Source organism: Guillardia theta (assembly GCF_000315625.1).
Source record: "Guillardia theta CCMP2712 unplaced genomic scaffold GUITHscaffold_330, whole genome shotgun sequence".
Classification (NCBI taxonomy): Eukaryota; class Cryptophyceae; order Pyrenomonadales; family Geminigeraceae; genus Guillardia; species Guillardia theta.
The window spans coordinates 1-10,792 of NW_005434347.1; the positions used below are offsets into that span (position 1 = coordinate 1).

At 58.2% G+C, this 10,792-nt stretch overlaps 4 protein-coding genes across 4 annotated transcripts; 2 read left to right on the forward strand and 2 right to left on the reverse strand.

Annotated features, from left to right (window-relative positions):
• Nucleotides 1-151: 151 nt before the first annotated feature.
• GUITHDRAFT_149335 (hypothetical protein) lies at nt 152-1,146 on the reverse strand (the record flags this gene model as incomplete). Its single annotated transcript, XM_005818296.1, has 6 exons — nt 152-335; nt 361-407; nt 583-670; nt 727-765; nt 846-902; nt 1,076-1,146. Coding segments are annotated over 6 exons (486 nt in total), but the record flags the coding sequence as incomplete, so codon positions are not given.
• An 862-nt stretch (nt 1,147-2,008) lies between these two features.
• On the forward strand, nt 2,009-2,732 carry GUITHDRAFT_156612 (hypothetical protein; the record flags this gene model as incomplete). Its single annotated transcript, XM_005818297.1, has 4 exons — nt 2,009-2,029; nt 2,332-2,376; nt 2,436-2,572; nt 2,626-2,732. Coding segments are annotated over exons 1-3 (185 nt in total), but the record flags the coding sequence as incomplete, so codon positions are not given.
• A 57-nt stretch (nt 2,733-2,789) lies between these two features.
• GUITHDRAFT_122422 (hypothetical protein) lies at nt 2,790-5,102 on the reverse strand (the record flags this gene model as incomplete). Its single annotated transcript, XM_005818298.1, has 9 exons — nt 2,790-2,867; nt 2,911-3,005; nt 3,055-3,287; nt 3,346-3,479; nt 3,526-3,636; nt 3,685-3,774; nt 3,827-4,217; nt 4,276-4,760; nt 5,043-5,102. 9 exons carry the CDS (start codon nt 5,100-5,102, stop codon nt 2,790-2,792), a joined length of 1,677 nt encoding a protein of 558 aa, XP_005818355.1.
• Nucleotides 5,103-5,871: 769 nt separating this feature from the next.
• On the forward strand, nt 5,872-10,777 carry GUITHDRAFT_122423 (hypothetical protein; the record flags this gene model as incomplete). Its single annotated transcript, XM_005818299.1, has 12 exons — nt 5,872-5,901; nt 5,968-6,038; nt 6,185-6,584; nt 6,631-6,717; nt 6,781-7,102; nt 7,147-7,401; nt 7,450-7,527; nt 7,576-8,048; nt 8,096-8,323; nt 8,371-10,088; nt 10,358-10,451; nt 10,757-10,777. 12 exons carry the CDS (start codon nt 5,872-5,874, stop codon nt 10,775-10,777), a joined length of 3,777 nt encoding a protein of 1,258 aa, XP_005818356.1.
• Nucleotides 10,778-10,792: the final 15 nt, after the last annotated feature.

Consider the following 10,792-nt stretch of genomic DNA (forward strand, 5'->3'; position numbering starts at 1 on the left):
CCACGTTATGCTATAGTGACCAGTCCTCCTCGCACGCTCCGTTCGTTACCACCACGTCCTCCTCCCTCCCTCCCTCCCTCCCTCCCACCACCACGTCCTCCCTCCTCCTCCTCCTCCTCCTCCTCCCCCTCCTCCTCGTCTCCACTCCTACCTCAAGCACGTAGTAGTCCAACGGCTTTCCTACTCCTGCCTCCGGGTCGCAGAACAGCTGAATCCTCACGTCCCTTGCTACTCCTCCTGGGCACTGCTCCCCATCGAAGTAGTAGAGCTCTACCCCAGCTGCCGGCTCCGTCTCGTCGATCAGCTCCCACTCCCTGCTCGCCGTCAGCATCGATCTGACCGACCGCAACAGGTCCTCACATTCCCCTCATCTGGCCAAGCCAGAAACAGTCCCCTTCCTTGCTCACCTACAGCGTCTTCGTGTCAGCATCATCCCCATCCTCCTCCTCCTCCTGCTCCTGCTCCTGCTCCTCTTCCTGCTCCCGCTCCCTCCTTCCCTTCCCTTCCTTCCCCTGCTCCTCCTCCTGCTTCTCCTCTCCCTCCCCCTGCCCTGCCCTCTCCTCCTCTTCCTCGGGCCTCTACCTCGTACGCTGGAGCGCTGATGGATTTCCTGAGGGAGACACATGCCTCGGGGACATTGTTGGCATCCCCGCAGATGTTGAAGTAGTACCTAGCAGGTGAGATGAGCAACAATACATCTCCCTCCAAGCATGAGCTCAGACTGACATGTTTCCATTCCTGTCGTCGGCATACCAGTCTCGCTCGCTGCGAGAACCAGCGTCAGCTACGTCGGACATGGCATGTGGCAGGGAGGGGAGGGGAGGAAAGGGAGAGGTCGTTCCTACCCTGGTGGCCTCCGCAACCCTGACAGGTCGAAGGAGTATCCGCTCGGGAATGTGTGACTGAAATCGACGTGTTAGGGCACCATCCCCAGCAACCTCCTCTCCTCTCTCCTCTCCCCTCCCCTCCTCCCCGCTCGCCGCTCGCCGCTCACGGTCTCTCCTCTGCCCTTCCTCCCCCGCCCTCTCCCTTCTTGTCCGCATGCACAGCCTGCCAACAGTCCACTCCTTCTCACCTGCAGGTCTGTGTCCTCACGAGGGTGGAAGCCTCCAAGACGAGCAGCACAAGCAGCCCACACCTGACCATGGTCTAGCTGACAGAGCTGAGAACAAGGAGGAGTAAGAACAAGGAGGAGAAAGAACAAGGAGGAGTAAGAACAAGGAGAAATAAGGCTGTTTGTCAGGTGCCAACTACTGTGCTCTACTGGTGATGATTAAAGCCATAATTCTTCCGACTCAAAACTGCTTGGTACGCTGGATACAATTACTCCTGCTCCTGCAGATATATTCCTGCTCCTGTTCCTTCTCCTACTGATCCTTGTCATATTCCTGCTCCTGCTCCTGCTCCTGCTCCTGCTCCTGCTCCTGCTCCTGCTCCTGCTCCTGCTCCTGATCCACCTCTGACTTCGCCATTTCCCTCCCATAATATCACACATATCCATCTAGCCCGTTTACCCTCACCCTACCCCTCTTCTAATTTTTCTACCCCTACTCAAGAGCATGAAAATAGTACAAATGAGGGGTACTATGAGTATCATTCAACTGAGGGGTAGGGTTCAACACTCCTTCCAGGCTTCGTTGATGAGTCATCTTCCTGCATATTTGGACTTTTGATCTGGATAATTTAAAATATTAGGTCATCTTTTGAAATTTATGGATTAATTTGCGGCCCGGTTCCGGGGTGGCCTTGGCTCGGATTGAAACACTAAAAGACTCTGAAGGCTCATCCCCCCTCAGGCCCAGAAAGGTCCTAGGCGGAATCTTAGGTCCTCTCAAGTCAGCCATATCAGCCTATGTCTTCCTAGGACCTTACTCCACCCCACCCTCCATCTTTTTCTCTACCCTACCCCATCCAAGAAACAAATTTGACGTAGATTAGGGGGTAGTACAAGGATTCCAATTACCCCCACCCACGGAGGTTCTTTCTTCATTTACCTTCCCCGAAATAGAACAGCCAACACCTCACCATGGTACATGCAGTGCTGTTCCTATGTCGCCGCGCTTGCGCTTGCTCTGCTCCCCCTCCCTTCTGCTGATTTTCTCTCCGTACTTTTGAGAACATGGTCGATGCTTTTAAAGACGACTGTCGCTGTTCATGCTCAATTTCTGTTGTTTGTCAAGTTCCCGTCTGCCGTCCTTGCCGCAACCGTTGTTAGTGTTGTTGTTTCCCTGCAACGTCCTTCCATGTTTGAATTGATTTCCTGCATGTTGTCCTCCTCTCGTATCCCCCTTCACTCTTACTGGTCGTCTCTTCAATGACTTGGATCCCTAGTTCGAGACCTTGTACGGAAAGAAGGCTGCCGCCCTTTACACTCAGGTACGGATCACGGCCGCTCCCGCTGATGCTGGGATTGTATGCTGATTCTTCGTGAACAGGCTGGTGACTACCAGAAGACTGCTCGCTTCTACTACAAGAAGGCCGAGGACACCTACTACCAGGCCAACAACTGGGCTGCCTACGACGACTGGAGGCGCGCTCGCGACCAGTGGGACTACTTCTACTCCCGCAACCGGTAAGAGGAGGCTTGGAGGAGCAACAGCAGCAGGAGCTGACTCTGATGGTAAGGTAAATGCATTGCGGGACAAAAGACAGTAAACCTTCTCCTGGTTGCGATCCTTTTTAGTTCCAGGGAGGAAAGTAAGATAACTTGTGGATATTTATTACCAGAGATCAGGAAACATCTTGTAACCATGGCAAGAGATTCACTCAGAGTCGAGAACATGCATCTTTTACCACATAGCATGGATCTTGAATGCTAAAATCTGGCCCATGTGTGCGTTAGAGAAAGTCCCTGCAGTCCTCAGTAGCTGCGCAGAGGTCAACGGCCGCCAGGGATACGAGGCGATATACCTCGTTGGACTCGCTCGTCTTCCCTTCCTTCTTGAGATGCCTTGCACGAAGATAGAGAGCAAAGGCCTTGTAGTGTCCTGTAGAGATGTTCTCCTCTGCACAATCACCTTTCACTCGAGAACCCCAGCAAGCGCATGGTGGTACCGTTAGATATGTCGTCCATGCATACAAGCTCGTCGAAGGCAACCTTACTCTCGTCTATGCGTCCAGACAAGAGATGTATGGCACTGAGGGTGGACAGGGACCTTGCTCGCTCCCATCCCTCCTTCTGCCCCGCTGTCGCCATCTCCAACGCACGCTGCAGGAGTGTGTCCGAGAGGCATCGCATACGATCGTAGACAACGAGCAACTCTAGGAAGGCTGCTGCTGCCTCCTCCCTGGCGTCGGACAACCAGCAACGTGAGCAGGAGGGAGCAAGAGCTGGCAGGTTGTCACCTCGTGGCACGCTTGAGGAGCCGACCAGCCATTTCGTGTGCGTATCGCTCAGGTCCCCACACTTGCAGTTTCTCCTTGCCAGCGGCGTTGTCGAGATGCTTCTCGACCTCTTCGAGCATCCTCTTCCCCTTCTCCTGCACATCGATCAGCTCAGCGGTGATGCTCGCCGAGCCCAGCAACCTCCGAGCTGCTCAGTAGTAGACAGAGTCCAGCTTGATACGAGTACAGTGAGTTCCAACACTGTGCATCCTTGTTCGCCTGGATCAGCGCTTCCAGGCTCTCAGCTGCACTCTGAGTATAATGTGAGTGAGGAGCCGCCGGGCTAGTTGGTCATAGCACCTGCCACTCAAACGCCTCCATATGCGCCCAGGCAATGTCGTACGAGATGTAGGTTTGCAGAGCAGGAAGCTCCTGCGCGTTCCCCCTAGCCTGGCACGAAGGCGAAGGTCACAGGAGGGAGTCAACCAGAGCTCTTCCTGACCTTGTTCAAGATGCTGATCCCCTCCGTTGGATTTCTCTGGTGCAGCATTTCGCTGGTACCCCGCATCCATTGAAACAGCGCGGAACCCTCATGCTTTCTTGCTACTTCACTGCCCAGGATCTCCTCGACCTCGGACTTGTTCTGGTCATCAAGTTGCATTGCAACATTGTCAGCCGAGCGATTGCGCGGGGCACAACCACTGAACACCTGCGAGACTTCCAACCCGATGTTGGGTACAAGCTGGGTGTGGTAGAAGAGGAGGAGGAGGCAGGAAAAGGGCGACCAGTCCTGATTGTCATCAGCCTGCACCTTGGAAACCTCTACCACTACCTGATTCATCTCGTATGAGCGCTTCAACCGAAGCTTTGCATGGTCTATGTTCCCGTCGTACCTGAATGCTGACGTGTCACAACACGGGCAGGGAACAGAACAAGCGCAAGTCGCACAACCCGGCGAGCTCAGCGATGGTGAGCAGCGTAGAAGGAAGCATGGAGACGATGAGGTTGAACATGCCGATCCCAAAGTCGATGATGCACTTGATCGCATCGGATACTTGGTCGGGATGCGATTCCATGCCATGGGCTGCCTTATGGTACAAGTTCCACCCCGCCCTGAAGTTCCACCCCGCCCTCAGGTAACGGCCGAGTATCAGCTGCATCATCGCACCCATCAGATGTGCATCAGCACGGATCAGGATCCGGTTCAGCTCCTCATCGTGATCCACGCCTCCCTTGTCTGTGCCCACCATGCCCAGGAGCGAACCAAACACGCCTGACGCGCTCGTCATGTCGTTGACTTGCTTGTCGGCATCCCAGCATCTCGTCAGGGCCTCCTCTGCATCCCCTGTGTCCAAGGACAAGATGGACCTGGCGAACGCGATCTGAGCATACAGGAGGGTCGCTCGTGCAACCCGCTGGGTATCCTGCTCAGTGACCTAAGTGTGCTCCAAGGAAGCAAAACACAACCCCCGCACCCCCTCCCCTCTCGCTCTGCCGAGATTCTTGGTTGGAGCAGTCGAACCAGTTTCACCCAATGTCCTCGTTCTATGCCGGTTTTCGTCCTCCCTTCCCTTCCTTGCTCTGGAAGCAACAAAGTACTGAATTTGCCCACTCTCGGATCTCGCCTACGTGCAACAGGCTGTTCTTGCAGCTCACTCCCTCCTCCCTCCCCTGAATTCCTCTCTACCACCCTCCTCTTCGCGCTCCTCTCAGCTCACCTTGCCCAGCTCCTCCTCCACCTGCGCGAACTCATTCTGGAGCAGCCTCACCACTGCCATGGCGACAGGCTCGCGTCGGGCCAACCACACACAAGGACCTCGTCGTTATAAAACGTTACAAAACGTTATGCAGAGAGTTTCCAGAAAAAAAACGGCGCCACGCGCACTTGTCCCCGGGGGGTAGGGGTACAAATCACAATTGAGGGCGATGGATTCAAAAATTCATAATTTACAATATTTATACAAAAATTTGAAGTTTTAGGTAACAATTTGAAACAATATTTTAACATTTGGTCACTAAATTGACAAAGGATGGTGGGGGGTGAGGAAATTTGTGGCTGTACGAGGGGTGGGGTGTCCTGCAATGATGCCGCTCATGAATTTGGGAATGGCAACGCGGGGAGGGGAGAGAAGGAGGACGAGGACGAGCAAGGGGAGGAAGCAGAGGAAGAGGAGCGAGGGACCATGACTGGGAGACTTCAGAGAGGAAGGGAGAGAGAAAGGCAGAGGAAGGTCGATTGAAGGAGACCAGAGGGGATGCGAAGGGATAGGTTCATGAATGCTGCAGTGCTGCTGATGTGTGGCGATGGAAGCTTGGTAGTCCGGAATGGAACATTCGGTGAAGATAATGAGAAGGACGATGGTGCAATGCTATCCAGAGAAGGAAGAACAGAGAAGTAGTGAAGGGGCTCTAGAGGCCCGTTGTGCTGCAGTCATCTTTTGTATCAGCAGCAGTCCCCTGTTAGCATGGGGGGATCAGCGATCAGGATCTTGTTTATCATGGAGATTCTGCGATGATTTGTTCTGATTTCCTTTCAGTGGATTTGCTATGGCAAGACAAGGCGGAATGACTTCGAAGGTACACTTGTTGCGTTCTGACCCCGTAGGGGTCTCGGCGGTCTTGTGATGTGCATGTCGTCCGCAGGAAGTGGGGCAACACTCGTTAGATCTGAGTGGAGCGAGTGACGTTGACAGGAATGGACTTGACTCGCCAAGGTGAGATCGAGAGGGGAAGGGAGGGGGGGATGAAAGAGGAGGAGAGGGGAGGGAAGGTGTGGAAGGGGAGGGATGGGATGGGATTGGCAATAGCGAGTTCAAGCCTTCGTGTTGTGACGGGTCGGGATGTGACGTCTACTGATCAGGCAACTCGTCTACTCAAAGGAGGAGCTCATGGCATTGCGGCCAAGGACTTCGCGAGGTGCTCGCTTCAAGGGCGAGGGACTACCCCACGGCTTCTACAGCAAGGATGCGCTGCAGCCAGTCGTCCTGTCCGGCCCGATGCCTCCTCTTCGGAACGTGCATCCTCCAGCTCGCAAAGACCCGCAGCTGAAACCCTTCGGGAGGGGAAGACGCGAGGACATGGAGGGGTTCGGAGGGCCAGTGCCAGCGGCGTACAGGCAGCAAGGGCCCTTTGGGGGAGGGTTTGCAGGTCGAGGAGGGCCGATGGGCTATGGAGGAGGACGAGGGGGTCCTATCGGCCCCCCATGGGGGAGGGGTTACCCGGCGGCGAGCTTGCAGCAGGTCGAATGCTGGTATTACAAGGTAACCCCGCGCCATGCCCGATGCCAGCTGACCTGACTGCACGTAGGATGCTATTGGCAACGTCCAGGGGCCCTGCAACGTCGTGAAGCTGTTGGAGTGGCACAAGGCAGGACTGTTCACGGCCAACATGCAGGTACGATACCTCCCTGACTGCGACCTCCCGAGAGCAGACGGGATCGGTGAGCTCCCGCCGCAGGTTAGGCACGTGGACAGCAGCGAGTACATCGCTCTGTGTGACGCGGTGGACCTGAGGACGGGTGAAGTGAAGGTTGTGCCGGTCAGGAGGATGCAGCAAGACAACGACAGCCTTGAGATGGCCCCTCCCACCTCCAAGGAGCAGTTGGACCCCCTTGCCTCGCTCTCCAGAGACACAGCGCAGCTGGAGCGGCTGGTAGAGGAGGAGAGGCTTCGACTAAGGCAGCAGCGGAGCATGCCGGACGCTGCACCTGATAGGAGGCCTCCCCCGATTATCAACGAGCCGACCAAGATGTCGGCACCGGACCCCAAAAGGACGACAGGTACCTGAAGTTCCTGTGCTCTCAACGAGCTGAAGGCTCAGCAGACGCCAACGGTCCCATGCCCATGTTGCCCTTTGGGGGTGAGGCAGAGAGGATGGGAGGTCAGTTCCAGGGGCTCAGGGTAAGCACCGGCCCCTCCGCTCCCTCAGCTCCTTCCCCTGCTCCTGCTCCGTCTCCAGTCTCAGCACCTGGCCAAGTCCCAGCAGCATCTACAGCTGTGTCTGCTCCTGCACCCACCCTCCAGGCTCAGCAGAACTCCTTCTCCTCCCTCCCCGGAGCCGGGCGAGGCTTCGGACGAGGTGAGACAGACCGACGGCTGCCCTGCTCCTGCTTGACTCGCCGTACAGGCATCCCCAGGAGCGCCCCCGGAGCCCCTCCCGCTGGGCGACCCCAGGACTCGATGGCATTCCCTATGATGGCTCCTGGTAAGTTTCTTCCCTCCTCTGACCCTCCTGCTGAATTCTCCCCCCAAGGTCCTGGGATCCTGACCGCCAGCGACGCCCTCCCCCCCTCCTCCTCCTTGCCTCCAGCTCCCAGCGACCTGGGCCAGGATAGAGATCCAGCCATCGTAGGGATGGGCAACCAGATCAATGTCGCTGGCTCCTTCGGGCTCATGGGACTTCCTCCCCCAGAGTCTCTTGGACTTCCCCCTGACACTCCGCCCGACATTGTCAAGGCAGCCATCGTCGCCGGCATGCGGCCCGTACAGCCGGTCATGCCCCCCAAGACTGCCGGAGTCTCGATGGGCCCTTCCGCACCCGGGGGTGTGAAGGAGATGCCGCAGCCTCCCGTCAACTTCGCATGGCAGATGCCGACGGCAGGGGCGACCCGCATGGTGGCTGTGCCGAGCAAGCAGCTGGAGCTGGTGGACATCGACCCGATGAAAGAGTTCTCGTCCCCTGTCGACAAAGTTGCCCAGGGCGACGCGATGGCTGCCTGGCCTAAGGTGAAGGTGAGGAGGGTCGGGGGTGCGGGGCTGACGGCCTGATGCAGCTCAACATGCGCAACGAGGAGGCGAAGCAGTTGGAGGAGAGGAGGTTAGCGGAGGAATCGTCACGACGAGAGGAGATGCGGAGGTTTGAGGAGGCCCAGCGGGCGGAGAGGATGATGGAAGAGAGGCGGGCCGAGGAGGCCCGAGCTCGAATGGAGGCTCAGAGACGTGAGGAGGAGGCGAAGAGGACGGCGCAGCAGGAGAGCGAGCGGGAGATGATGAGGCAGAAGGTGAGCATCCCCACTAGCTCTGTGCTCCCTGCTCACTCCCCTCCTAGCAGCAGCGAGAGCTTGAGAGGCAAGCCCCAGCCGTGGGGAGGGGGAGGGGAAGAGGTTTCGCCCCTCCTGCCGAAGGAAACTCGGTCCATGCTCAGACGGCAAGGCTCAAAGCGCTGGCAGAAGCGAAGGCACTGGCGGCGCTGGAGGCTGAGGCTCAGATGAAAGTTGAAGTCACAGCCAAGACGACCGACATGAGCGGGAAGGGGAGCGCTCCTGCCCCGTCACAAGCCCCCTGGGCTGCGGCACAGCAGGCGCAAAAGCAGGTCAAGTCCATGCAGGAAGTCATGGAGGAGGAGGAGAGGGAGGCGAGGAGGAGGATGCAGGAGGAAGAGAGACAGAGGAAGCTCCAGGCTGAGTCCAGGAAGAACGAGCCCGAGCTCGGAGCAGGGGGGGCGTGGGGAGGGGCTGTAAAGCCTCCGTCGCTGCAGGAGGTCATGGAGGAGGAGGAGAGGGAGGCGAGGAGGAGGAAGGAGGAGCAGGAGAGACAGCGCAAACTTCAAGCTCAGGCAAGGAAGAACGAGCCCGAGCTCGGAGCAGGAGGACCGTGGGGAGGGGCTGTAAAGCCTCCGTCGCTGCAGGAGGTCATGGAGGAGGAGGCGAGGGCAGCGGCCAAGCAGCAAGTAGACAAAGGCGCGAGTAAAGTGACTCCCAACAGCGAATTCCCCAGCCTGGGATCGTCATGGGCAACCGGCACTTCTGCTCCGCAGGAGAAGGCGAAGGGAGGAGCGAGAGGAGGAGGAGCGATGGCGAGGACCGAGCAAGCGGCGGCAGCGGCAGACCTCTCACAGAGCAACTCGGCCCATGCGCAGGTTGCGAGGATGCGAGCACAAGCAGACGCGAAGGCGTTGGAGGAGGTGATGCGAGCACAGGAGGAGGAGAAGCAGAGGGCTTTGAAGGCGAAGAAGCAGCAGGAGGCAGCGGAGAGCTCGCGAGGTCAGTGGCCTAAGGAGCAGTCAGCAGGATGGAGCAAGGGAGGGCCAGGGGGAAAGAACAGGCCGCTGTCGCTAGCAGAGATCCAGGAGCAGGAGATGAGGGAGAAGCAGGAGAAGATGGCAAGGAAGCAGGCAGAGGTGCAGGAGGGGCTCCGCTCGCAGCCCATCAGCGCTCAGGCTGCTGCGTCTGGCGCGTGGGGGAAGGGAGCGATGCCGGTGAAGTCGCTGGCGCAAATCCAGGAGGAGGAGGCAGCCCGAGCACAGAGGGAGGCAGAGCTGCAGAGGAAGAGGAGGGAGGAGGAGTCGATGGGCAGCGGCAGCTCTTCGCTCCCGTCGGGAGCATGGGCGAGCAAGGCGGCAGCGCGGCCGGCAGGGCTGGATGCTCCTCCTCAGGTGGAGCAGGCGGGCGGTGGAGGAGGCGTGTGGAGCAACAAGGCAGGAGGTGTCAAGCCCAGCGTGCCTCCTCCTGCCGCTCCCGCAGTGAGCAGCTCACAGGGGGCAGGTAGGCAGGAAGACGAGGACGAGGACGACCTCTTCTGGGACTTCAAGGGGAAGCCGGACAAGGCGGCGGCGACGTCGGCGACGAGCAAGGACACGGGGAAGGAGGGGGGAAAGGGGAAGGGAGGGAAGGGGAAGGAAGGGGATAGCTTCTCCAAGTGGTGCTTCAAGGAGCTCGAGAAGCTGACCGGGAGTGACGACACGACGCTGGGAGAATTTCTCATGTCCCTCCACTCGTCGTCTGACGTCCAGGAGTACGTCGAAGAATACCTCGGGCCCAAGGGCAGGTAAATCGCTGCTCCTCCCCTCCTCTGCCAGCCAGCTTCTGCCCTCCTTTGCTCCTCCCATCATCCTCCTCCCCTCCTCTCCCCCACTTGCACTCCAGTTCCCCCCCCTCTGCTCTTCCTCCGTCCTCCCCCCTCTTCTCTTCACTCCAATCTGCTCTCCTCCCTCCTCTCTCGCCCTTCATCCCTTCACCCCGCCTTCTCTCCTCCCCGCCGCTCTCCTCTTCCTTCCTCCTGCACTCTCTGCACGCCACGTGCTGACGAAGCGCCAGGTCGTTTGCGGAAGAGTTTGTGCTGAGAAAGCAGATGGACAGCGTGGAGGTTGTGAGCTCGCGGGGAGGCAGCAAGGAGGAGGCGAACTTGCAGGTGAAGACAAGGCAGAGGAAGGAAGTGGGAGAGAGAGGGGAGATTGAGGAGGATGGGAGAGGAGGGAGGAGGAAGATGGGAGAGGAGGGAGGAGGAGGATGGGAGAGGAGGGAGGAGGAGGATGGGAGAGGAGGGAGGAGGAGGATGGGAGAGGAGGGAGGAGGAGGATAGGAGAGGGAGGGGGAAGTGGAGGGAGGAGCGTATGTGTGTGTTTGTGTTTGTTTGAGTGCAAGGGGGAGGAGGAGAGATATGTGAACGAGGGGGATGAGTGTTGTTATATGGGAGGGAATGACGAGAGGCTGCAGGCGAAGAAGAAGAAGAAGTGAAGGAGAAGCTCATCG